The sequence below is a fragment of the Euleptes europaea genome, chromosome 1, assembly GCF_029931775.1.
Source record: "Euleptes europaea isolate rEulEur1 chromosome 1, rEulEur1.hap1, whole genome shotgun sequence".
In the NCBI taxonomy this organism is placed as follows: Eukaryota; Metazoa; Chordata; class Lepidosauria; order Squamata; family Sphaerodactylidae; genus Euleptes; species Euleptes europaea.
In genome coordinates, this window is record NC_079312.1 from 113,930,181 (window position 1) to 113,957,243 (window position 27,063).

The 27,063-nt window shown below is 46.5% G+C and overlaps 1 protein-coding gene across 1 annotated transcript; it reads left to right on the forward strand.

The window, feature by feature from the left end:
* Positions 1-11,874: 11,874 nt before the first annotated feature.
* On the forward strand, positions 11,875-27,063 carry TRMT1 (tRNA methyltransferase 1). Its single transcript, XM_056855480.1, has 14 exons — positions 11,875-12,219; positions 15,035-15,090; positions 16,227-16,363; positions 17,373-17,560; positions 18,454-18,569; positions 19,607-19,719; positions 21,234-21,382; positions 21,621-21,704; positions 22,684-22,753; positions 22,843-22,977; positions 24,485-24,570; positions 24,727-24,835; positions 26,554-26,630; positions 26,940-27,063. Exons 1-14 carry the CDS (start codon positions 12,011-12,013, stop codon positions 27,061-27,063), a joined length of 1,653 nt encoding a protein of 550 aa, XP_056711458.1. The 5' UTR covers positions 11,875-12,010.

Genomic DNA, 27,063 nt, shown 5'->3' on the forward strand with positions numbered 1-27,063 from the left:
TGTAAGTTGCTCAAGAGTATAAGCAGGGCGGTGGTTATGAGATTTATAGCCTCCCCTCCTCCTTCAGCTATACTCATAGCTGGGGCACAGTACCCAGCAGTTGTTAAAATCTCCTGGCTTCCTGTTCTGTGTTTCTCTCCATGCATAAACCCCAAGTCTTTCACAGCAATAGAATGAGGCCTTCCATTTATGCAGACTTTATAAGCGTTTTGAGTACACAGCCAACCTGCCGTCCCATTGTTTAACAGGCACACAAACCTTTCATTCTTCTGCCTTCCCCTCTTCCCAGCAAGATCAATATGAATGAGAGTAAGGGGTGGGACTTTGATTGTGGCTTCCTTTTGCAACTGGATGAAAACAGAAACCAAACCTGTATGGCAGGCAAGGAATCAGGGAAAATACCCAGCAAGCAGACCCTGGAGACTAGTTCAAACAGCAGAATTGACTCGTCTGCTGATCTACTAAGAATTCTTGCTGATACACTGCAAAGAGGGCAGGCAGATAACCTGCCAAAGCCTTGGCCTAATACTTTAAGGACCCGAAGCTGCCTGTATCGGCATTCTCATCATACTCATAAGAACATCTTCTTCCAGTCAGTCAAACTCATCCACTGAATATGTACTCCCCGCAGCAGGGCTGGGTACGGCCAGCCTTAAATACATACGTACTTGCAGACTATACTGGAGGTATTTATTTCACTGCATAAATCACTTAGAAATCTCAAACATTTCCCAAAATAAACTACCTGATCTTTCTTCCCATTTACCCTCCCCCACTTTTGTCTGGTTTTTACACTAGGGGATAAAATTACCTCCATGTCCCCTCCTTTACTTTCTCACTATCTCCTCTAACTTTAAGCTGCACAATATTGTTACTGCATACCTTTCTATCACACTGGAAATCTGTCTTGGCTTGGCTAAAAGTACACTTGATTCTCGGGCAGGGTCCAAATCCATTAAGATAGTATAACCACTTAAGTTACTAAGAGAAAACCAGATTTCCTTTCTTCTTCTTCTCAGCCTTCAGGATGAGGAGTACTTTATGCAGAGAGAAACTCTGCCCCATCTTAGCCAACACCTATTCATATTTCTATCACTCATAAATTGCATTGTCCCTTCCTAGTGCTGGCAGTCCTGCTTCCAGTAGCAGACAGTATCACAGATCAACAGAATGGTGTGACAAAACAGTACTTTATTTAAATTTGCTGTGCATTAATTTAATCAAGGACCCCACTAGTTAGAAGAATATGTGAAGAGGTAAACAGTTCTGCTAATTTATGCATGATTTTGCATATGACTCATAAACTCACCTAGGTGTTGCTTATCTTGATAGCTCCTTCTCATAGGAAAGGCATTCTATCCCCTGTCCTCCTCTGTATCTTTTCCAAGTTCTGTAATTTTAAGATGTAGGCGGCCAGAACTGTACATACAGTATTTAAAATGCAGATGTTTCCACAGTTTGTTTTGTTAACATATGCATAATCATTGCACAGTGTTTGCATCAAGTCCTCTCTGCCAGCACTTGGCCCATCAGCCAGTGACAAGAACAGAAGTCTTGAGGTTCAGACAGGGTTGCAACCTCACCACAGAGTATCACATCCCAAGAGATCATAACAAGGGTCTGCTATTTCAGAGATCACCATAACTCTATAGAAACAGGAAATTGGATTAACCACACCACCAAACCTTTTCTGTTTTGATTATTTTGAAATCATTCGGTTAACCTGAACATAACACTCAAGCCCCCCAAGGTTCAGTTTACCAACGCAGAAGAAAGTTTTAACTAAAAGTGATGTGGCGATACAAGTCCTGTCTAAAATCAGAATTGAGCTTGAAGACGTTTATTTGATTTACTACATACGAACTAGTATCAGGAAAATTTTAAATACATTTTGCATTTTCTTTCAAGAACTGAAAAACAGGTTTAAGACAGCAACCCAGGGCAGAACAATGATAAGCAGAATAGTAGAGGAAATAAATACTGCATTTACTTGAATGCAAGACTAGGTCCCCCCCCTCAGGTATGGCATCCCTGCCCAAAAGGGATCGTCTTAAATTTGCATACAGGTTACAGTTATGTCCAGTAATTAAAAAAAAAATTGTGCATAACATTTTAGTGGTTCCTCTTCCTTCTGCGTAAATATGGTAGCATTTATAAATGTTTCCTCCCTGCTGCCAGTCATTCTAGCGTCTAAAATTGCCATCAAAACCCATACTTTTTGACCTTTGACCTGCCAGTCAACATATATATAGTTGTTTATTAAACAGTGAAGTTCCCAGACAAGCTGTTTCTATGGTGGTTAGGTTTGCAGTATCCTAGGCAGTACAGAGTCCAGAAGTCTCCCACAGTCCTGATTCTGAACTTATGTCACTCCATGAGAGAAAGGGGGGAAGGCCCTAGAATCAGGCAGCTGAGTGGCGTGGAAATGACCAAGTAAATGGAATTTTTACAATTAAGCTTCTAAGTGTCCCCCATCATATTACATCTTGCAGTAAGCGGAAATAATCAGGATCAACATACTGTTGAACCTACGTAGCCTTCCCACAGCATTCCAACTTCCTATAAACTTTTTTGTTTATCCACATACTATTAAAAGCAGGCTTTATCAGTGTTACGCATTGTATCAGATATGTCATATAACATTATAATGTGAATTGCAAGTAAATGCTCCCACATGAACTGGAACTGATCCAGTGATCAAATTTCTATTTGCCTAAATCAAAACAGCTTCCAGTCACAGCAAATACACACCAAACCCTAAAAGAAAAAAATGGTTTGACTTCATGCAAACACTCACCATTTCATGGTATTTTTCTAGTACCGTGAGTTATAAGACTTTTCAAACATGCCACTCCTATGCTATTTTTTAAAGAGGAAAGATGCACTATGATCATCTTATATTCAGACATCTCAATTCTTGACATGGCTAAAGATTAGCTTGATCTTTATACTCTAGGAAACAACCCACCACTGTTGCATTAGTATTTCAGTACATTGCACCAAAGTTGCAATCCTACATACCCTTACGTCAAGTCCCATTAATCATAGTAGGGTTTTGAGTAATTACGTACGTGCTCTTTGGGGAAGAGATTCTATTAGTGCAGATATCATAACTAACAGACCTTTGGCTTTCACTGTGGCCTGTCAATATAACCTTGGCCTTCATAACACTGTTCACTAATGCACAGACGCAACTACCAATAAGGTGCTCTTTGGAGCAGAACTCTGCTATACATATGCCCTTGTCACCCACAAACAGGGCATCCAGTTTCCCAGGACCCCCCTCAATATGGCCTTCCTATTAGCTGCAATACCCAGCAGAAACTAACTTTGGGAGACCACTCAGAAATAGAATCAGAGTTGGAATGGACCACCAGGGTCATCTAGTCCAACCCCCTGCACAATGCAAAAAATTCACAACTACCTCCCCTCCACACCCCCAATGACCCCTACTCCATGCCCAGAAGATGACCAAGATGCCCTCCATGTTATGTCTAAAGTCATAGAATCAGCATTGCTAAGAGATGGCCATCTAGCCTCTGCTTTAAAACCTCCAGGGAAGGAGCACTTACCACCTCCGGAGGAAGTCTGTTACACTGAGGAACCGCTCTGTTAGAAAATTCTTCCTAACAGCTAGATGGTCAGCCTGTTCAAACTTACATACCTGGCATTCTCCCATTCTTGAAGCCAATTTTATTGCAAAATAATAGTAAGTGAGAGAACCCACTATTTTGGAAGAGATTAGTGGAGTATGAAACACACTGAAATTTCCCCCCGCTATGAAATCACAAGTTCCAAGCCCTATGTGAGAGTAATCTTGATACTTAGAAAGGATAAATAAAAATTCAGCAAGATTTTTTTCCAACAAGAAAATGATTTATGGCAGCAACTTTAGAAAATTATTACTTGCATTGTCCAGTTCTCCTGAACCTACATGACCACCTCTCCAGAAACGCCTTTAAGAGAACAAAGTCATGCCCAAACCAAATCCTTAATATTAAGGTTTCCTTCCCTCATCACATGCACAAAACAGTCCTAATCCTATCCCTCTGAAAACAACCCCCGACAACTTCAACCTCCCCCACCCTTGCAAAATAAAAAAAGTCCCAAAGACCTCAAACCCATGCAAATTTACTTGAGAGCAAGCCCCATTAAACCCAGCGAGATTTTACAGTGCATTCCTAAGGAGAGTTACTCTAAGCCCATTGAAATGAATGGGCTTAGACTGGAGTAACTCTCCTTAGGAACAGAAAAGGGCCAGAGTCCAGTAGCACCTTCAAGACGAACAAGAATATTTTCTGGCAGGGTATGAGCTTTCATGAGCCATAGCTCACTTCTTCAGATACCAAGAAGTATCTGAAGAAGTGAGCTGTGGCTCACGAAAGCTCATACCCTGCCAGAAAATGTTTTTGTTCGTCTTGAAGGTGCTCCTGGACTCTGGCCCTTTTCTACTACTGCAGACAGACCAACACGGCGACCCACCGTGAATTCTCTCCTTAGGCATGCACTGTTAATTCCCGAACCTCCATGCAAAGGACCGGGCAGCACCCGCCAAGCACCGAAGAGCCCACCCCTCTCGGCTCTCTTCCAACACAGGATCACTTTGTAACTTTCGCCCTCTACCTGCCCATAAAAACCCACAAGCTTGAAACTTTAGGAAGTTCAGTTTCCTGGAAGGTTTCCAGGTTGCTGGGTTTGTGGTTGTCCCGGTGCGACTTGAACACTGAAAGGTCACCCTCCAGGAAGAGGGACCTTGCCCCCGGGCTGGAAGCGGGGGCGGGGAGGAGCCCCCCTCCCCCCTCGCCCAAACACCCCCCAGCCCTCGAACCCCCGGTTTCCAAGCCAACCAGCCGGCGAGGCCTCCGCCCGCAAAGGCCAAGTCGCTCAATGCAAACTTTTGTTTTTGGCTTTGTTGGGGGTTTTTTTTTTTGCCTTGAGCTTGCTGGCCGCCGCCGGGCCCTTCCCCCGGGCGGCGGAGTGCGGGGAAAGCGAGGCCACAAGGAGGACAAAGCCCCTGTGGGGGGAAGTCGGGGGATTTCGGACAGGCCTGCGAACAGTTGGAAGCCCGCACCCTCCTGGCCGCCCGGTGCAGACGCGCACCCCGGGCCGGGGGGGGCTGGGTGGTGGGGGGGAAGGAAGCAGATACCCCCAGCGCTGTTTCTAAGGGAAGGGGGTCTATTTGGCGCGGGGGGAGGCAGACGCCCCCCCCGTTCTCTCCAAGGGGGGGGGGAAGAGGTCGCAGACTGCAAAGAGGCCTAGGGAGCAAAGAGGCGCAGCCCCATACCTTCCTCCTCGAGCATAACAGCAGTTGCACTTTCGGGGTGAATTCTGGAAGGGGAGGCAATCGAGGCGGGGGGGAGGGGTGAGTAGGAGAAGGGGGGGTTGAAGAGACGCGGGAGGCCGGCTGAAGGCGGCCTCCCGCACCCAAAAGAAATAGGCACCGGCAACAGCTGCTGTTTTGAGGATGCCGTTTTCCCCCCCTCCCTCTTTGAAAGGTTAGGCAGGTTTGGAGGCTGCTCAAGGGGGTGGTGGTGGAGAAAGTTTAAACATCCAGGATAATGGGGGAGGGGTAGATGGGTTTTTTTTGGGGGGGGGAGGTGGTCGATGGGCAACGTGGCTACAGAAGTGGGGGCACACGAAAGTGGAAAGGTCTTTTGGCGGGGGGGAGGCGGCGTGGCTCTCACCTGTGCAAAGAGAAGAGGGGAGATCTCGCTCAATGGAGGGGCTCTGCTCCCCTAGCCCTCCAAGCAGCACTAGCAGCAGCCATTCATTGTCAGCCTAGGCGGGCTCAGCGGAGAGCCGAGCGGTCGGATGCAGCAGCCGCCGCCGCCGGTGAGCCAATGCAACACGATGCGATTCACAGCCAAGCCGTCTCTGTGCGCTCGCAGGCCTGGCTAGCCGAGCGCCGAGCCTGCTGCAGCCTCCTCTCCCACCCCGCTGCTTCGCTTTAAGTCTCTCCTGCCTTTTCCTTTTAGAGCTGGGAACTATTTGGTTCTGAACTTACTTAGCCTGATTTGTCCCTTGAGCCGGAAACAATTTTTTTGCCTCGGGGAGAAGGCCCTGGTAACAGTGCGATCCTAATCATGTTTACTCAGAAGTAAGTCTCAGTGGTCGCATTGAGTTGCAATAGTTGTATCTGAAGAAGTGAGCTGTGACTCGCGACACAGTCTTTAAGGTGCTACTGGACCTGCTCTTTTCTACTGCTAGTGACAGACTAACACGGCTACCCTCCGTGATCTATCTCAATAGTTGCATTGTAGTACATGATTCACAAAGTTACGTGGAAAACGTCTTAGGGACTGTGGGCTATACTACTGTATATAGCTTGCTGAAACTAGGATCCTGCTATGGAACTTTGCATAATTTAATGTGTCATATTAATACTTATGCCTTTCTTCAGTTCTGTTTTTAGACTTCTGGTTGGTTCTACAACCCTATTCCTATTGCATTGTTTATTGAATGCCCCATCTGTTGATTGTATTGACTCACTCTGTGTAATCTACCTTGAGTCCAAGTGAAAAAGGCAGACTATAAATAACACAAATAAATAAATGTGAAATGGAACTTTCTCCCTAGTAAGTGTGATCACAGTCCAGATATCCCCCCCCCGGAAAAAAAAACTTATTTTTTTTTGCTGTCAAGTTACTGCTGATTTACAGCAACCCCATAGGGTTTTCAAGGCAAGAGACATTCAGAGGTGGTTTGCATTGCCTGCCTCCACGTCACTCCCCTGGCATTCCTTGGAGATCTCCCATCCAAATACTTGCCAGGGTTGAGGCTGAGAATGTGTGACTGGCCCAAGGTCACCCAGCAAGTTTCCATGGCAGAGCAGGGATTCAAACCTGGGTTTCCCAGATCCTAGTCCAACACCACCACTACACCACACAGGCTCTTGAAAAAAACCCACTTCTACCTACATATTTAAGGGGAAATGTCTAGAGTAGGACAAGATACAGCTAAACAGCTGTGCACATCTCAGATGTTTTCCCAGTTTGGATCTCTCCATTCCACATTACCAATTAATGAAATAAAATGAAGTGACCGCTCTCATCCTGTTTGCCGGAATGAAAAGTTGGTACTCCGGGGTGAACCACATAGACATTTCCCATAAATCAGAGCAAGAAACTTACTAAATCGTGATGAAAACAAAATCAGGCTTTTAGAAATAGTCAGACCAACAAGAATTTTAATTAAATAGAAAGTGATAAAGTCTGGGCTCAAGCTTTGGGAAGGAAACAACATTTTCTGCCTACTTAGCAACTCCCCACCCAATGTCCTACACTGGGGTGTCAATAAAACAATAACAGACAAAAACTGGATGTTATATATATTCATGGTTTTATGATCTTCATAATTGAGCATTCAAAATTGTCTATTCTGGTCTTTTTCTTATCCTGAACTTCCAAGCCCAGAAACAGATCGATGAAGGTCAGTTGACAAAGTTCAATGTTACTGGCATGTTTACATCCCAATTCTAAATCTATTTGTGTTGAAGTAAGACCTATTGAGGTCAGTGTAACATAGCTCCAAGTAAGAACAGGATTGCTCAGGCTAGCCCAGTCTCATCAGGTCTTGGAAGCTAAGCAGTTTTGGCCCTGGTTAGTATTTGGATGGGAGACCACCAAGGAAATCCAGGCTCTCTATGCAGAGACAAGCAATGGCAAACCGCCTCTGAACGTCTCTTGCCTTGAAAACCCTATGAGGTTGCTGTAACTTGGCTATGACTTGATGGCACTTTCCACCACCAAGAACAGGAATGGAATATTTGCTAGACATGGATTGCCCAAACAGGACAAGAAACAGACCAATTGTTGGGGTGCGATCCCACCAAAGCTAATTGATTTACATGGAACAATTAAGCATATTCCTGATTCCCTACCACTTATTATAGTACTTAAGTACTTAAATTTGTTTAATTTATAGAGATTGTTTCTACCATAACCACAGATGTTTGGATTTGAAGTAGTACGCAAATGGAAAATTTTACCGAAGTGTAAATGCAATGTAACGTTCACTCTTCCTTCCCATCCCTTGTTCTAGCCTTACAACTGTAAGGTTAGGCCACCACTGATAGCAATTGCCTGTGTATGGTCTCACTCCTCTGGTCTCATAACCAACTGAAATGAAGCCTATATGAAGCTGCCTTTGCTCGCATTTGTGTTTAGGGCATTAGTCTTTTGTTAATATTATTTTGCAAAGCACTGTAAGCATTAAGGATAATATATAAAACAATAATGATAACTAACATCATATAAGTTCAAAAGGGAATAAGGTGTCTGTGGTTTGGGAGGCATAAGTAACTTCTGTTTCTGATATATTTATAGGATTGTGTACTAATGTCTGAGCTTCTTATACCATATATTCCTGGCCTGTAGCCAGAAACAGGGGTGGTGGCAGGGGCTTAAGGTTGCCATCCTCCAGGTGTGGCCTAGAGATCTCTCATAATTATGATTGATCTCCAGATTACAGAGATCAGTTCTTCTGGAGAAAATGGCTGATTTGGAGAGAGGACTAGTCTGGCATAATATTCTGCTGAGGTCTCTCCTCTCCCCAAACCCCACTCTCCTCCAGCTCCAGCCCCAAATCTCCAGGAATTTCCCAACGTGGCGTTGGCAACTCTACATAGACTTAAGGGTAGACTTCAACGACCACCAGTGAATCAGTGTAATAGGACCACTTAGGTTGCCAACTGACCAGACAGAAATGGGTCCACCTAGTCCTATGCTTTTATCTAGTATTATACAACTTAAGCTACAGGAATCAGCAAGTAAAGCATTGTCACATCATAGATACAAACATTATCATTTGCTAATGTTTGCAAAACATGTAATTCTAGAAACACTTACTTGGAAATAAGACCTACTGAATACAGTGGGACTTACCTCTGAGTAGATACACATAAGCTCAAGGTGTAAGGTACAGGTGTCCTATGCATTTGGGTGCTGTAGTTGATAGACTGGAAGGTAAAATATACGTTATGGTATCTTCTTTGAACTTAAGGTTTCATATCAGGATGTGGAGGCATGCTGCTGGGTTCCCCTGAAAGCTGTTCCACTTTACTAATTGTCTTATCGTGAGGCACTTGTTTTAGTATGAGTAGAAAGTGGATTACTCAGCGTTAAGGTCGAGGACGAGGAAACTGAAATTATTCAAGACTTTCTATTCCTTGGCTCCCTCATCACCCAAAAGGGAGACTGCAGCCAAGAAATCAGAAGGAGATTGAGACTGGGAAGGACAACCATGAGGGAGCTAGAAAAGATTCTTAAGTGTAAGGATGTGTCACTGGCCACCAAGATCAGGTTAATTCATACCACAGTATTCCTTATTACTATGTGTGGGTGTGAAAGTTGACAATGAAGAAAGCTGACAGGAAGAAAGTGGATTCCTTTGAAATGTGGTGTTGGAGGAGAGTTTTATGGATACCACGGACCACCAAAAAGACAAATAAGTGGGTTCTAGATCAAATCAAGCCTGAACTGTGCCTAGAAGCTAAAATGAGGCTTTCATACTTTGGTCACATTATGAGAAGTCAAGAGTCACAAGAAAAGACAATAATGTTAGGAAAAGTTGAAGGCAGCAGGGAAAGAGGAAGACCCAACATGAGATAGATTGACTCACTCAAGGAAGCCACAACCTTCAGTTTGCAAGACCTGAGCAAGGCTGTTAATGATAGGACGTTTTGGAGGACTTTGATTCATAGGTTTGCCATGAGTCAGAAGTGATTTGAGGGCGCTTCACTCACACACACACACACACACACACACACACACACACACACACACACACACACACAGAGAGAGAGAGAGAGAGAGAGAGGATACATGGTCCAAGTGTGGGGGTGGGGACAGGAACAAAGGAGTACGTTTTATCTGTGCGCATACTGCCTTGATATATTTGTGTCATTTCAGAAATAAAATAGAAACTGACTCATGAGATTCTGTGCATCAGGTGTGTACAGAGCCCAGAGAAATTATACTTAGGCACTGGGTATATCTTTATGAAATTAATGTGAAAAGAAGTGAAAAAGATTCCAAAATGTTCAAAATTCCTGAAAAATATGTAGGCAGCCAATCAGTCCTGCTGTGCAAACTTCTTTAGGTCCAGAAATAGGCAAGTTTTGGAGTTACTCAGAACACTTTCAGCCAGATCCTGTCTTTTCAGCTGTATGTCACTCTGAATTCACTCCCGAGTTAGCATATACAGGATTGCAGCTTTTATCAGCCAAAGTGTAAAAATAACTAACTTTATTCTTCCGAAGGATAAATTTGGTGCAACACCCGTCAGGACAAGACATTATCAAGGAGAAATATGCACAAATCATCATCATCGTTATCGTCATTTATTGTAGCCTTTTAATAGGCTAAACGATAGTTTTAGAGTTCTACACATCGTTATCTGTCTTTCACAGTAAGTCTCATTGAAATGGATGACAGAGGCTCCTTAGCTGGCGAGTTTATGTGTGTGTGTACAGTGCGGTCAAGTCGCAGCCGACTTATGGCGACCCCTTTTTGGGGTTTTCACGGCAAGAGACTAACAGAGGTGGTTTGCCAGTGCCTTCCTCTGCACAGCAACCCTGGACTTCCTTGGTGGTCTCCCATCCAAATACTAACCAGGGCTGACCCTGCTTAGCTTCTGAGATCTGAAGAGATCAGGCTAGCCTGGGCCATCCAGGTCAGGGCGGAGAGTTGATGGAAGCCCAGATTTTTCAGTTGCGTTTAGGAGCTCTTTTTGTTACTCTATAGGCTGATCCTATTGGCTCAAACGGAGTCACCTGATCATTCCCGAGCCCCTTTCAATATGGCGCTGTCGGCATAGCCTGTTCTGAGAAGCGTGGAAGCCACTGCTGGGTGTTTGCGCTGCTTCTGGGTAGGAAATGCTTGGGAGGAGGAAAGAGTGATTAAGGGGGTGGGTGATGGCTAGCTTGGCGGGCTGGGTTTCTCTGTTTTTTAGCGTGGCTCCTGGGGAGTGGTGCTGCACATTTCAGTCCCCGAGTTCTCTGCCTGTGGCGTGTGAATAAAGCATATAACTATTATCGTACAATTATTAGTGTGCTATTTCTGTCTCCCTCTACACCCCACCCCCCGCTATTCTCTCGTAGTTTTCAGCAGGCGCACAAGCCCACAGCCAGGATTACTAAGCATAATGGAAGTGGAAGTTACCTTTAGGCTAACTGTCTCAAGTTTATGACCTTCCTCTTGCTCCTAGATAAAATCCGTTTACTTGGACAATTCTCTCTTTAAGCTAATCCCAAGATAGGAAACTGTCTCTTACCAAGGTCTGATGGCAAACGCAAGTTTATTGGCAGGTACTACAATTATTATATCATTCTTTTGCCATCAAATCGCAGCCAATTTATGGCAATCCCATAGGGTTTTCAAGACAAGAGACATTCCGAGGTGATATGCCATTGCCTGCCTCTGCATGGTAACCCTTGACTTCCTTGGTGGTCTCCCAAGTATTAACAAAGGCAGACCCTGCTTAGCTTCCAATATCAGACTAGCCTGGACTATCCAGGTCAGGGCAAATTATTTAATTACCATCTGGAAAATGATTGGTTGGACATGGCATTTTGTAAAAATTAAGGAACACTTGTTCTTCACAGATAAAATTAATGAAGGCGTTTTCCACAGTTGATAATCTCCATGGCTTTCTGCGCGTCTTCCCAAGTGGTTAACTGTCAGTAAGCTAGTATATGATGTCCTGTCCATTACAGATTGTCACTTGTATGCAAAACTGAAGTGCTGACAAAGAAGTGCCTGAAAATTCAGGACGCGTGCAATAAGAATAGCTTTTCTTATATTTTTCTTTAATTTCTTATTTTTCTTATATTTTCACAAAACAGTTTATTGAGAAACCTGTGCTGATGACAGGAAAATTTCTCTTACGGATTTGGCTTGTGAGACACATCTTATCACCACACCGAAGTGTAACAGCACGTGTGCTTCAGAAAGCCTGGAACTGCCTGCCTTTTGTTGATCTTCGAGTCAGGACTCTTTCTTTTACTAAAGGCATGGATGGTGACCGGGCCCAAGACGTGGAAACAGATGGTTCTAAACTGGAGCACAATATCGCTCAGCCACCTGCAGTGGACTCCAGCAGTGGCAGTGAGCCTGTAAAAAATGGTGAGACTCTAATCACAGAAGGAAAGGCAAAAATAATTTTTCCAAGTGCCAATGAAGTTTTCTACAACCCTGTCCAGGAGTTCAACAGAGACCTGACGTAAGTGGGAATGTGGGGGGGGGGGGGGAGAGAATGCAGAGGTTGTTTTCCATTGGACTGTTCAGAAGATGGACCGCTGGAGTGTACCCCTATGTTGAGGAAAAGATGTCCCTCTGGTTTTATGATAAAGTGAGGGGTTGGGCTCGTGACTTAGAGTTCTGAACTGCAGTGCTGCCTTCGGTTAGCTTCATGAACCTTTCATGGATACTAAGTCCCCACACTCCCCTTTTGATGGCAAAGTGGGGGTGGGGTGCTTAATTCTTTCTTTCAGTGGTGAAAATAGGATGAATCTTCCTTCAACCCTGAAAAGGTCATAAGAGAAAGGGGAAAGAATTCGGGATCTGAAGACTCATGTTGGAAGGTAGAAGTCTTTGGCATTTATTTTCCCCTCCACTTAGGATCACTGGGAGCATTTCACATTTGCCAGAGAAAAGAATCCTGTCCCTTGGTAGTTCCAAGGATATCTGGATGTCAGAGGCCACTAGGAAGGCCTTGTCCTTGAGCCCCTCTTTGCTGCTGAAAAGAATTTTGCAAAGGGTGGGAGAGTGCTCTGAGGACACATGCCAGAGCATGTGCATTCTTCAATCCAAATTTCCACCCTCATCAGGACCCTTTTGGCTGTGGAGGTTGGCTTGTTGGAAAAGGGCCAGTTGCTGTATATCCATGGTGCTCAATTCATTCTCACTCGGGGTCCTTTTGATGGTAGAACCAACAGCCCCTGTTTGCTGCCAGAAAGAGCCCTGTCAGTCATCAATTTTGGGGACCTGGTAAGCAAGAGGTCCTACCGAGGCCTGTTTCACGTCCCAGTAACTTTCAGTTGAATCCAGGGCAAGTACTAGTTAGGTTTTCGTGTGAATGGCTTATTGCATGTGTCCAGTCTACTTATCCTATACAAATGTTGAAAAGAACACTTTACTGGGGAGGAATGAAGGTGAGAATAGGGCTCTTCTGGAGTCAGGCAGTGAGACTGCTGGGTAAGGATCCTGAACAAACAGTGGCATAAACAAACCCTTATGTAAGATTAGGAATTAGGTTGCTTGTTTGGTAACTATTATGTACTATTCCACAGCTTAGCTGGTGGGAGCTATTCCTAAGAAAAGTGGAGTCTGTTGGAAGTTGAGTTAATCCTATACAAAATGTGGTGCTCAGTTCGAATGCAGAAACAGACACAGGAGAAAATGGAGAATGAAACAACGAATCTGGATCTCTTGTATTTCTTGTAACAAATTATAGAGCATTTTGGTTCCTTGGAGAAGGAGATTCTTTGGAGAATCCAACTGCAGGGGTAGTCAACCTCTGTGTACCTGGTAGATTGAGCTTTCTGGAGTAGATAGGCCTTGGTCTGATATGCAAGATGATTAATTTGCTTGGTTCTTAAGCAAGAGTGCATCCTCAGAATCATTTAACACAAGGTATAATTAAAATACCCTGACCTGGATGGCCCAGGCTAGCCTGATTTTGTCAGATCTCAGAAGCTAAGCAGGGTCAGCCCTGGTTAGTATTTGGATGGGAGACCACCAAGGAATACCAGGGTTGCTGTGCAGAGGAAGGCACTGGCAAACCACCTCTGTTAGTCTCTTGCCATGAAAACCCCAAAAAAAGGAGGCGCCATAAGTCGGCTGCGACTTGACGGCACTTTACACACACACACACACACACACACACCACACACACACACACACACACACACAGCTAGAAATAGATTACATGTGTTTTTAGGGAACTGGAGTTGCACATTTGAAACACTTTGGTGACTAGCAGTGCATTCCTAAGGAGAGTTACTCCAGTCTAAACCCATTCATTTCAATGGGCTTAGACTGGAGTAATTCTTCTTAGGAATGCACTGTTAGTATATGGACTGGTCAGTCTACTTCAGTTGACTTCTGTACTATTTGATCATTTTGGGTACATATCTAGTGAGCCTTCACAGAGGCAAACAATGCATAATTAATGTATTTACTTATAGTCTGCCTTTCTCACTGAGACTCAAGGTGGATTACAAAATTTAGCAATGTAACAGGAATAAGACAATTTACTTTGTAGTAAGATCAAGACACAAAGTTAGAAAACAGTGCAATAAAACAGAATAAGACATGACAAAGAAATGTAAAAACATTAGTCAAAATATTAGAAAACAATACAGTAAAAACAAGAAATGCATACAATAAACCGTGTCATAAAATATAATCCTATTTCCTTTATAAAAATATCCTCCTAAATTATTCCAGTTTTACTGCAGCCCTGTTCTGTGTAAGAAAATGCCTCTCTGAACACTTTCTGCAGGATGATAGAAATGTGAGAGCCAGCGTGGTGTAGTGGTTAAGAGCGGTGGTTTGGAGTGGTGGACTCTGAGCTGGAGAACCGGGTTTGGGTCCCCACTCCTCCACATGAACGGTGGACACTAATCTGCTGAACCAGGTTGGTTTCCCCACTCCTACACACAAAGCCAGCTGGGTGTCCTTAGGCTAGTCACAGCTCTCTCAGCCCCACCTACCTCACAGAGTGTCTGTTGTGGGGAGGGGAAGAGAAGGAGATTGTAAGCTGGTTTGATTCTCCCTTAAGTGGTAGAGAAAGTCGGCATATAAAAAACTCTTCTTTTTCATGACCTCCTCAGGCAGCCCATTCCACAAAGCAGGAACCACTTTGAATGGCAGAAAGTATACGCATGAAGTATTGGATGTGTCATTCTGGAAAATAGGCCCCTTTCAAAGCACCCAGTGTCTTCAGTGATTTTATCCATCCCTACTTCAGGGTAACAAAATTGTACATGTAGCGTATTATAATGCAGAGCACTCTTTCCCCCCTCTATCTGCAGGTGTGCAGTCATTACAGAATTTGCTCGTCTGCAGCTTTCATCCAAAGGGATTCAGAGTGAGTGTTGCTGTTTTTCTCATTATCTTGTGGAAGGTGTTGCAGGGAAAGCCAATAATTGGCAAGATGTGCAATAATTGCTGCTGCTCAGGAAGAGGGGCCACGGCTCCTTTCTCCCCTGCTGTTGATCTGTTGAATTCAGGCTGAGGCTGTTGTAACCACTTGCTAGGAGGCAGCTCTGTGTTGTGCACATGTTCTGGCAGGCATGTGCCCCCTTAATGGCTATTTGACGTGAAACAGTCCAGATCCAGAAACCTGGGTTTGCCTCAAGACCCATGCTTATTAGAGAGAGTGGGGAAAATCTGCAGTACAGAAGTTCCTCTGGTCCTTGTATGTATTGCTATTTAGCCAGGGTCCTGCTCCATACTATAAAGTACGGTGAGCGACCACAACCAGCTTTTGCATCCTCGGCTGAAAGATCAGATGCAAGGCTCATAGAAAAGAGGAGCTAGATTTGACTAAGGGAGCTTATACCCCAAAAATCTTGTTGGTCTGTAAGCCGCTACTAGACTTGAATCGAGCTCTTCTACTGAAGATGAGCATGGCTACCCTCCTGAAACTATCCTAATAGGAAGAGGCCTCTCTGGGGTATTTTTTGAACAGCAAGTGTAGCTCTTGGGACTCCCTAGGGATGCCAGCCTGCAGGTGAGATCTGGGGATCCTCTGGAATTACAGCTTATCTCCAGACTACAGAGATCAATTCCCCCTGGAGAAAATGAATGTTCTAGGGGGTGGAATTGGTGGCATAGTTCCCTGCCGAGGTGCCTGCCCTCCCCAGGCTTCATCCCCAAATCTCCACAAGTTTCCCAACTTGGATCTGGCAGTTCTACCCGGCATGCCCCACTGGCAGCCAGGGGGACGACCTGGCAACCCTACCGCTAAAACGTCTGGGAAGGGGCTGCCATGCAATCCTTCACAAGTAGCTGAATTGCAGTATGGAGCAGCAGGGGCCGAGGAAAGCAGCTGGACCAACTTTTTAATGTAGTGTTGCTCAACTTAACATTGAACATACCTTTGCAGAAAAATGGTTTAGGAATTGCCTATTGAAGGTGAATGTTTTTTTGTTTTGTTTTGTTCACGCAAGATCCCAGGCATCAGCTCCATTGCAGTCTTTGTTGTTGCTCCTTCTTTTCCAGTCGCAGTTCCTGGGGAGGAGAACGTCTCAAAAGTGGTTGTAGATCTTTTAACGGGGGAAAAAGAGGATGAGTTGCAGCCGCCGCCTACTGGGGATAAGGAGGAGCGCAAAGTCGCCACAGTTGGAGAAGTGTGCCAGGTGCCGTGCCCCTCGGTCTCGAGTTTGGTGGCGCTCTTAATGGCTCCACAGGATGACAGCTCATCTTGTTATTGTGCTGATTTTATTGTTTTTCACGCATTCCTCTCTTGCTACCCTCACCTGGGAGGGGCTGTGGCTCAGTGGTAGAGCATCTGCTTAGAAGGCAGAATGTCCCAGGTTCAATCCCCAGCATCCAGTTGAAGGGACTAGGCACTTAGGTGATGTGAAAGACCTCTGCCTGAGACCCTGGAGAGCCACTGCCAGTCTGGGTAGACAATACTGACGTTGATGGACTGAGGGTCTGGTTCAGCATAAGGCAGCTTCATATGTTCATATATACCTTCCCTTCTCGTCTTCCTTTTGTGGTCTCCCTCCACCCCACCCCGGCATCAGCATTTAGATTATAAGGGATCTGTCTTCTTTGCTTAAGTGCCATGTAGGGTGATAGTGCATTACAAATAATAATATTCTCCATTATGTGCCACAGGTTTAGGGATCCGGGCTATATTTGAAACAAACAAGCAGGTGAAACATCACACTGCTCAAACATGTTCCTGCTTATAGCTGTCCACCAAATGTCTACCACTTACCTCCCTAAAATGCTTGAGCCTAAGCTTTAGGAGACATTCTCAAGAAAAGGACTGTGAGCACTGAAGAACAGCCGCTGAGCGGGATGCGTGCTGAAGCATTCAAAAGACCCTGACAACCTCTCAAGCTTTTTTTTGGCAACAGTCAGCCAGCAGTGACTTCAAATTGTGAATTGGTCTTTGGGACAGAAAAGTCACATCTTGTGCGATCTGCTCATCTGAATGCTGAGCCTCCGGTGATGGCTTCTTGATGCTGGACCATCCTGAGGGTGCTTAAATACTGCACCTTAGCCTTAGGAGGGCTGGGCAAGGGCCCACCCTACATACCCTTCCAGCTCCCCTATTTTGTTATTTTAGCAGGACATCCACAGAGCTCATTGGCTCACGGGTTTCCCTTTTTCTGTATCCCCATCCTTTCGCAGGATGGACTCCGAGTGCTGGAGGCCTTGGCTGCATCTGGACTGCGTTCTGTCCGGTTTGCCAAGGAGGTGCCAGGCCTTCGCAGCGTGGTGGCAAACGACGTCTCTGCCAAGGCTGTCGAACTCATCACCCAGAACATTCAGCTGAATGACACGGGGCACCTGGTGACTGCAAACCTGTCAGATGCCCGGTAAGTGGAGGTCTTCTCTTCCGGGCTTTACGGATCACCCAGGACAAGAGTGCCAATCAGTTTCATTTTCAGGCGTATCGTTTGGCCCAGGGTAGCATCTGTGGAGTAATTGAACAGTAGAGGACTGCCTTCTCTTCCCATTCTTCCATTTTTTTGTGGCCAGCCTGAGCGGTACACTGATAAGACATAAAGGTCAAGGGGCTGGAGAAATGGGCCAAACTGGTGTAGTGGTTAGGAGCGGTGGTCTCTAATCTGGAGAACCGGGTTGGTTTCCCCACTCCTACACATGAAGCCTGCTGGGTGACCTTGGGCTAATCACAGTTCTCTTAGAGCTCTCTCAGTCTCACCTACCTCACAAGGTGTCTGTTGTGGGGAGGGGAAGGGAAGGTGATTGTAAGCTAGTTTGATTCTCCTTAAAAAAGGTAGAGAAAGTCGGCATATAAAAACCAACTCTTCTTCTTCCATTCCTAGGCTGGTGATACATTGCTGCCTCCCCAAATAGACACACTTCCCCCTCTTCCTGCCTTCTTCAGTGGCAGTTAATAGGGGAAAACCTCTTGTGTCTGAGTTGCTGGCCCAGAAAAGAACTTTGTGTTTCACTGGCTTAGCTCACACTGAGGTGGTGAATCTGTGTTGGAGCTGTACCATTTAGTACTGAAAGTGGGGGGCTGAGATAACTAAATGTCCATCCATACAAAAACAATCCCTATGCATAAAAAACAACAACAAATAATTAGATGGCAGGGAGAAGACTGAAGCTCCCACTGAAGTCTTCAGTGGTACAATCCAGATACAGGTTTCCCATCAGTGGGAACTAGGCCACAGTCTGTTCTCCCCCACCCACCCAGCATGAAGTGTGATGCTTCTAGCCTGTCTCTCTCCTTCGCACACAGGATGCTGATGTACCAGCACAAGGCAGCCAAAGATCTCTTTGATGTCATTGACCTGGATCCATACGGAAGCCCTTCTATGTTTCTTGACTCTGCGGTGCAGGCTGTGAGTGAAGGAGGTGAGGCAGGAGCTGTGTGCTGCTCTAGGCTTTGCTAACACATTGCTGTGATAACTGGGACTCCGCAGGGATCTGGGACATAGAGTTTCCAACTTTTATTTGGCTGCTGCGGTTGTTTCATTTATAGTCTGTCTTTCTCACTGGGACCCAAGGGGGATTGCCAATATGATTTTAAAGGCTCTTAATCAGTAAGTGGATTACTAAATATGATATCATTTGAATCTTAACAGCCAAGGTTAATAGTAAGACAAAAAATACAGTTGGGCTGGGATTGTAGAACAGGGAACCCAAACAACGTATCTGTTAAAGGCAACAGGGCAATCAGTGTAGGAACGACTTTTCCCCTAATAAAAATACCGGTAATCTCCTGAGTTGAACCATTTTACTGTAGTTTTGCTCCTTCTGCATGAAAGTCTAAGTGACAAATACTTGTTTGCCATTTTGGCCAGTCAGAAGAATCTGTTGACGTTAGAGCAAAACTTGGGGTTTTGGAAGTGAAAATTCATACGAAATGGAGACTGAGGTCTTGCCTTAATGCATGAAGGAAGGGAGCACCGCTATGCCTTCTGGATGTTCAAGCACTATCAGGACCTTAGATAGGGATGGGTGGACGAGGGCACTGGGAGCGGAAAGTCTTGGGAGTCTTTAGCTTTGACACAGACTTGTTTTGGCGAATGATGTGGTCCTCGTTCCCAAAGTTCTCTGAGGACGGGTAGGCTCTCGGGAGACGGTTGTTAAGTCTGTCTGTGCCCCTCTGTGTCCTTCAACCTTCACATATTTTGTCCCTGGTAGGACAGGAGAGGAGTCTCCTTCTCTTTGCGCATACAAGTGCTGATCCAGCTAATGCACTGCTGTGGCTCCCTGCGGCACAACAGAGGCCCTCAGGCCTTAGCACCGTGACCCTTGGCTCCATAACCCTGTTGCATTGCTTGATGTCTCATTGGGGGCAAGCGGTGCGGTCGGGGCAGTGGGAGAAGAAAGGTTGTGTTGTGCTGGGTTGTCAGCAACTTACTCCCACATTGGGGATCCCGTTGCAGGCCTGCTGTGTGTCACGTGTACCGACATGGCTGTGATGGCTGGAAACTCTGGTGAGACCTGCTACAGCAAATATGGGGCCATGTCCATCAAGGCCAAGTTCTGCCACGAGATGGTGAGTTAATAATAATAATTTATTAATACGGTCACTGACCAGCAACCCCCCCCCAAAACAAACAATAACAGCCACAATAGATAATAAGAAAACCACAACAACAGCTACTATTGCTACTACAAATAATCTGAGCTTAAAAATTACATATTACATGTATGAATAAAATTTATATGAACATCATATAACTTGGTGTGACCCCCCTTAATATTTTGAGTAATAAAGTATTTCTGTTACTCTTATCCTGTCAGGGTATGATGTATTTTAATAGCTGCCGCACAGAATTTAGCCGTCAAGAGTGTAAACTGTGATTTTTCATCAGTTAGGAGCTTCTTAGCCAGAAACTCATCTGGTTGGTCAGGAAAAGTGTTAAGCAAAGGGGAAAGAACCCTTGTGCAGACTTCTTGGTAGAATGAACAGCGGATCAAGACATGTTCTGAAGTTTCTGTATCCCCGACCCACAAGGGCAACCTTTCTGCTATAGGGACCTTCTTATATCTTCCCTCCAATACTGCCGATGGTAAGACCGGGCACCTAGCGAGGGTGAATGAGATGGTGAGTGGAATGAAAGGTTGGGAATTCAGATGTGCCCATCCCTCCCTGTCCCTGGAGCCAGCATGGTGTAGTGGTTAAGAGCAGTGGTTTGGAGTGGTGGAGTCTGATCTGGAGAACTGAGTTTGATTCCCCACTCCTCCACATGAGTGGCGGATGCTAATCTGGTGAACCGGGTTGGTTTCCCCACTCCTACACATGAAGCCAGCTGGGTGACCTTGGGCTAGTCACAGCTCTCTTAGAGCTCTCTCGGCCCCACCTACCTCACAGGGTGTCTGTTGTGGGGAGGAGAAGGGTTTGAGTCTCCCTTAAGACTGTCAGCCGGTTTGAGTCTCCCTTAAGTGGTAGAGAAAGTCAGCATATAAAAACCAACTCTTCTTCTTCTGTAGAGGGAACCGATACTCCCCAAATGGTTGCTCTGCAGGGGCAGATGCTAACAACCAGTAGCTCCTTGACATGTCCGCATTACAATTGAGGTTGTGGCTCCACACTCCTTGTGTCTGCCTGCATGGCCATTCCATGTGACGTACCCATTTAGTAGAGAGTAAAGAGCAGCCAGCGTGGTGTAGTAGTTAAGAGTGGTGGACTCTAATCTGGTGAACCGGGTTTGATTCCCCACTCCTCCACATGAGCTGCGGCCTCTAATCTGGTGAACCGGGTTGGTTTCCCTACTCGTCCACATGAAGCCTGCTGGCTGACCTTGGGCCAATCACAGTTCTCTCGAAACTCTCTCAGCCCCACCTCCTTCACAAGGTGTCTGTTGTGGGGAGAGGAAGGGAAGGCGACTAAGCCACTTTGAGATTCCTCGAAGGTAGCGAAAATTGGGGTATGAAAACCAACTCTTCTCCTTCTCTGTGGTTCCTCTTTAGAATGAAGCAATGCACTATTTGAACAATGCGCATAATGTTCCTGTCCCAAAGCAAAAAAGAAAAATGGCTTTCACTGCAGATTCTTTCCTCTTTCAGGCCCTGCGGATTATCCTGCACAGCCTTGACCTACGTGCCAACTGCTACCAGCGCTACATTGTCCCGCTCCTGTCAGTCAGCGCTGATTTCTATATCCGGGTCTTTGTCAGGGTCTTTTCTGGGCAAGTCAAGGTCAAAGCTAGTGCCAGGTGAGGTCGCCCCAGACTTTGCATAGGTGTTCTGTTATGGTTCCTGCTGAGCTTCCATGAGGAGAAAACCCCAAGTCTCTGACTTCTCTGTCTGGGTTTCCAGTTGTTTGAGATAACAGGGAGCTCATCTTCTACAACCGGTCCATCTCAAGCCTGGCATCTGGGCCTTCCCTCCCCTCCCCCTTTTCATATCCAAAGTTGCTGTGTGGTAACGTTTCTCTTTTGTCCCTCTCGGCAGCAAACAGGCCTTGGTTTATAATTGTGTGGGCTGTGGCTCGTTTCATCTCCAAAGACTTGGCAAAGTGGCTCACAATGGAAACAAGTAAGAGAGCTGGGGAGCCAGCGTGGTGTAGTGGTTAAGAACGATGGTTTGGAGCGCTGGAGTCTGATCTGGAGAACCGGGTTTCATTCCCCAGTCCTCCACATGAGGGGCGGAGTCTAATCTGGTTGAACCGGGTTGGTTTCCCCACTCCTACTCATGAAGCCAGCTGGGTGACCTTGGGCTAGTCACGCTTTGTAAGCCCCACCTACCTCACAGGGTGTCTGTTGTGGGGAGGGGAAGGTGATTGTGAGCCGGTTTGATTCTTCCTTAAGTGGTAGTGAAAGTCGGCATATAAAAACCAACTCCTCCTCCTCTTCTTTTTCTTTCTTCTTCTTTCTTCTTCTTCAGAACCACAGAGCAGAATTCCCTCCTTCCTGCCTTTAAGCAATTTGATGGATGGGTTTTAGGCACAATTGTTTTACAAGGTGTTGACCAGGCCAGGAAATTAATTTTTTGGGTGGGCCTTTGAATGAGGCATCGGGGCGGGGGGGGGGGGAGGCCCAAGCATTTTTTTTTTTGGCCCTTTAATTTTCAAAACTACTTGCTGCCTCTGTCCATGATTCTGGCACTTCTGGCTGCAGAGGGCTTTGGTACAGTCATGTGTCTGGGACTCCCGAAATCCAGAAAAACGAAGTGGAGGGAGTGTTATGTGTGTCAGAAAAGAATCAATGTGCGTCCTACAACCTGGAAGCTCCACTAAAGGCTGTCCACATCATTAGCTACTGCAGCTGCTCTCTGCCTGTCATCATTATTGCAAGCATTACTCAGTTCTGTGCTGCACCCGTTAAATCTCTGGCGTACTGAGTGATGGCTTTTGTCGAAGGGGTTGTAAATTGAGGATATATGTAACCAAACCAGAAGCAGCTGTCAGAGCAGTATAAAAAGTCAGCCACTATATCTCAAGAAAGTGCTGTATTTTGCCCTCCAGCCTAGCTCGATTCTCCTCTAAATGCTGCTTTTGTGACCTTTAACCCAACAGTATCAACTACAAGGCCGCCTCCGGCCCGCCTGTGGGGCTCTCCTGTGAGCACTGCCACCAGCGCCACCAGGTGAGGCGTTATCGGTTTCTAAACCCCCTGGTGTTCTCCTCGCGAGCAGACCCCCAAACTTACCCTTGTCCCTCTCTTCCTTCCCACAGCTGGGCGGCCCCATGTGGGCGGAGCCACTGCATGACGCGGACTTTGTCCAGCAAGTCCTGTCAGCAGTTGGGAGCAATCCAGGGCGCTTCCAGACAAGCCAGCGGATTCAGGGTATTCTGAGCATGGCAATTGAGGTGAGGATGACGGTGATTGTGCAGGAGACCATTGGCTGTCGCCAGGCAGGATCTGTCACCTTGTAGACGTCAGCCCAACAGAAGCCACTTCTTGCCAGGGGCAGGGGGAGGGATAGCAAACTTTGCATATTGTAAGAAATCGAGAACAGAAGTTGCCTTTTCTCATTGGTGCCGTCTGGGACAAGGGCCTGTCTCTCTACTTGTTCCAAATCAGCTCGGCCTGATGCATTCTGATTGGGTGCAATACCAGTGGCCAGTACAGTACAAAGGACACCGCTGATCTCACCAATTGAGGGGCAGAACGTATGAACTGGTGTGATGTTGCGTGGCACTTTTATTCAGCGTGCAAATGCCTCCACAGAGGGTTTGTTTGTACTCTGCTCCTGTTAATGAGTTCTATGGCAGCGATTTTCCAACTGTGCTCTGGGGAACCCTTGAATTCCTCAGAAGTTATCAGGTATTCCTCAATGAAAAGGTCAGCATCACTGAATAAGTTTTCACAAATCCCCCTCCAAAATTAGCTTGCCCATCTCTGCTAATCTTTTCTGTGATGCACAGCAGCAGAGCAATGTTATTTGGGCCCAGGGGCTTACTCTCAGAAGCATAATCCAACAGGTTTGGCCAGAGACCTGTGCCAAGTTTCTGCTGTTAAGAACACCCCAGACTTGTCTGTAACGTGGCAAACATTCTGACGCAGAAAGGGCTCCGTAAAGAGAGAAAACTTTAAAACCATTCTTTACTAGGGTCTTCAAGCTGTATCTCTTTCAGAATTCTCTCTAACCCAAACCCCAACATTTACATCCCAAATATATTGAGGCAAAGTCTTGGGATCCTTTTTTGAGGTGTATTAAGGAGCCCCGTGGCGCAGAGTGGTAAGCTGCAGTACTGCAGTCCAAGCTCTGCTCGCGACCTGAGTTCGATCCCAATGGAAGTCGGTTTCAGGTGGCCGGCTCAAGGTTGACTCAGCCTTCCATCCTTCCGAGGTCGGTAAAATGAGTACCCAGCTTGCTGGGGGTAAAGGGAAGATGACTGGGAAAGGCAACAGCAAACCACCCAGTAAACAAAGTCTGCCTAGTAAACACTGAGATGTGACGTTACCCCATGAGTCAGTAATAACCCGGTGCTTGCACAGGGGACCTTTACCTTTACCTTTTTAAGGAGGCTCAAGGCGATTGGTTCTCCTCCTCCCTGGCCCCTGTTCATGGTTGGAATGAATATCCAGAACTGGGGTGAGGTACAGTATTGCTTGCTGTTGCAGTTTCTGAAGGCTGCACTCCTGGCACAGGGGACAAAAGGAGGCGGGAGACTGTTCTTTCTCCACCTGTGGCCAAGTTATGACTGACAGGTGGTCTCTGTGTTCAGGTTCTTTTTAAGAAGGCAAAACAAAAGCTGTAATAGTTTTGTACTAAAGGCAAAATAAACCTAACCCAAAACCATCCATTCTAGGTATAGTACTCCCCTCCCCCAGATTTCCCATTAACTAGAATCTGTTTCTTCTGTGTGGCAGGAACTCAGTGACGCCCCTCTTTATTACACCCTTGACAATCTCAGCAAAACCATCCACTGCAACAGTCCCTCCCTGCTGCAGTTCAGGTAAGTCAGGCCTGCGTTGCGAGAGCCTGTCCTGGCCCTCTGTTACATGAAACCTTGCACCCGCTCAGCTCTTCTCCTGGCCCATGTTACCCGAGCTCTTCTGTTTAGAAGCCAAGGGTCTTGGGGGTGCAAATCCTCTCCTGATTTCCGCTCCAGGTCAGCTCTCCTCCATGCTGGTTATCGGGTGTCTCTGTCCCATGCCTGCAAGAGTGCGATCAAGACAGACGCAACGTCATCTGTCATCTGGGACATCATGCGCTGTTGGGTGAGCAAAGCTTTTCTTCTGCACTAGGGTGCCTTCCTTTATCAATGCTTGCCACGACGGTGGAAGTGGTATAGTTTTCAAACTACTTGAGCCAGCATGGTGTAGTGCAGGGGTGTGGAACCTTTTTTCCGCCAAGGGCCATTTGGATATTTATAACATCATTTGCGGGCCATACAAAACTATCAACTTAAAAATTAGCCGACTAAGCCCCAAGCAGGCAGCATCCCCAGATGACCCCCCCCCCCCACTGCACGGGCAAGCAGGCAGGCATCCAACCAGTGGCGCATTCACCCACCTGGTTCCACAGGATAGTCTGTTGCAGCAGCTGGGCGTAGCCGTCCAGTCACACGCCAGAGTTGCGCCTACTCTGCATGGTTGGGGCCAGATTCTACAGCCGGCTCCTGCTGCCTCTGCCTGCAGGGATGAAATGAGGACACACTGGCTAAGAACTCCCCCCCCCCCATGCTCATTCTGGCCCTGCCCCCTTCAACCTCTCCATTGTCGCCACTTCCACCCCCAGCCCTCTTGTAATACAGAGGGAATACTTTTCTCCACGGCCCGGGTGGGAAAGGGTTAATACAGTTTCTTGGGCGGTCCTAGCAGCTCCATAGCTAACGACTCTTCTGCAAGGGGGGAAAAGGTTCCTTTTCTTGGCAAAACAAACTCACATCCGCCTTGAATAGAGGCTATTCCTGTCCGCAAGAGGGGGCGGATCGCCAGTCTTTGATCCTTGTGAACTAGAAATCTGCCAGGACCCACAAAGGGCCAGACAAATGATTTTGCGGGCCTTAAACAGCTCCTGGGCCTGACATTCCCCACCCCTGAAGAATGGTGGTTTGGAGTGGTGGATTCTGATCTGGTGAACCGGGTTTGATTCCCCACTCCTACACATGAGCGGCGGACACTAATCTGCTGAACCAGGTTGGTTTCCCCACTCCTCCACATGAAGCCAGCTGGGTGACCTTGGGCTAGTCACAGTTCTCTCTGAACTCTCTCAGCTCCACCTCCCTCACAAGGTGTCTGTTGTGGGGAGAGGAAAGGAAGGCAATTGTAAGCCAGTTTGATTCTCCTTAAAAGGTAGAGAAAACCGGCATATAAAAACCAAATCTTCTTCTTCTTCTATTTGCTCTGGGCAATGTCTGGCATTGGTACAACTGTCTGTTTTGAAACAAAAGTAAAAACCAAATGATGTCGTTGGCTGGGGAGACTGAAAATGCAGTTTGGGACACGCAAGCCTTATCATGGTTCTTACCTCATTGCATAGATGCTGGTTCTAGTTTTTCAGAAGATGCCTGCCTTGTATCACACTCTCAGGCTACTACACATCTTGCTCTTTGGTTTCTGACCCTAGAGACAGGCCTTACGCATTGACAGAGGGCCTATTCTCAGCCATCCTTCAGTTGAAGCTCACTGGTGGTTTTACCTCCCTCTATGGCCCTGGAAAAGACAGTCATGCTAGGAAAAGTTGAGGGCAGCAGGAAAAGAAGAAGAGCCAACAAGAGATGGATTGACTCAATCAAGGAAGCCACAGCCCTCAGTTTGCAAGACCTGAGCAAGGCTGTCAAAGATAGGACGTTTTGGAGGACTTTGATTCATGGGGTCGCCATGAGTCGGAAGCGACTTGATGGCACTTAGCACACACACACACACACATGGCATGTTCTGGTGAATAGGTTCAGATTAAGTGTCATTCCTACTTATGCTCCCTTAATTTGTAGGAAAAACTCAACCCTGTGAAGAGAGAGCGCCTTTCAGAGAACTGTCCAGCTGCCTGCATCCTCTCCGTGGAGCCCAAGTAGGTACCAGGGTATAGCAGAGGGCTGGGTCTCATGGGACGTTCGCCTCAGGCAGAGCAGGAAAATGGATTATGGGAGATCAGAAGGGCATAAATCGTTACGGGAGGTTCTTGGTGAAAGGCAGAGCTGGACTGTCAAGATAGCAAAACTCTGGGTATGGGGAGGTGGGTGCATTCTCCCCACTTCGTTCTGACTGAGCGAAGCCAGTGGCAAAAAGCGGCACCCACTAATGGGGCCCTTGAAAGTTTTGGATCCCTCATAGAACTTCTGGCTCTCCCTCCAGTGCTGACTCTCGCTCAACTCCACAGGCTGCAGGCGTCCTTCACTGTCCGGGCAGACGCGAATCCCAGCTCACGAAAGCAAGGCCTGAAACGGTTCCAGCTGAATCCAGAGCCCAACTGGGGGCCAAAAGCAAGAGCCAAAGCTGGGTAA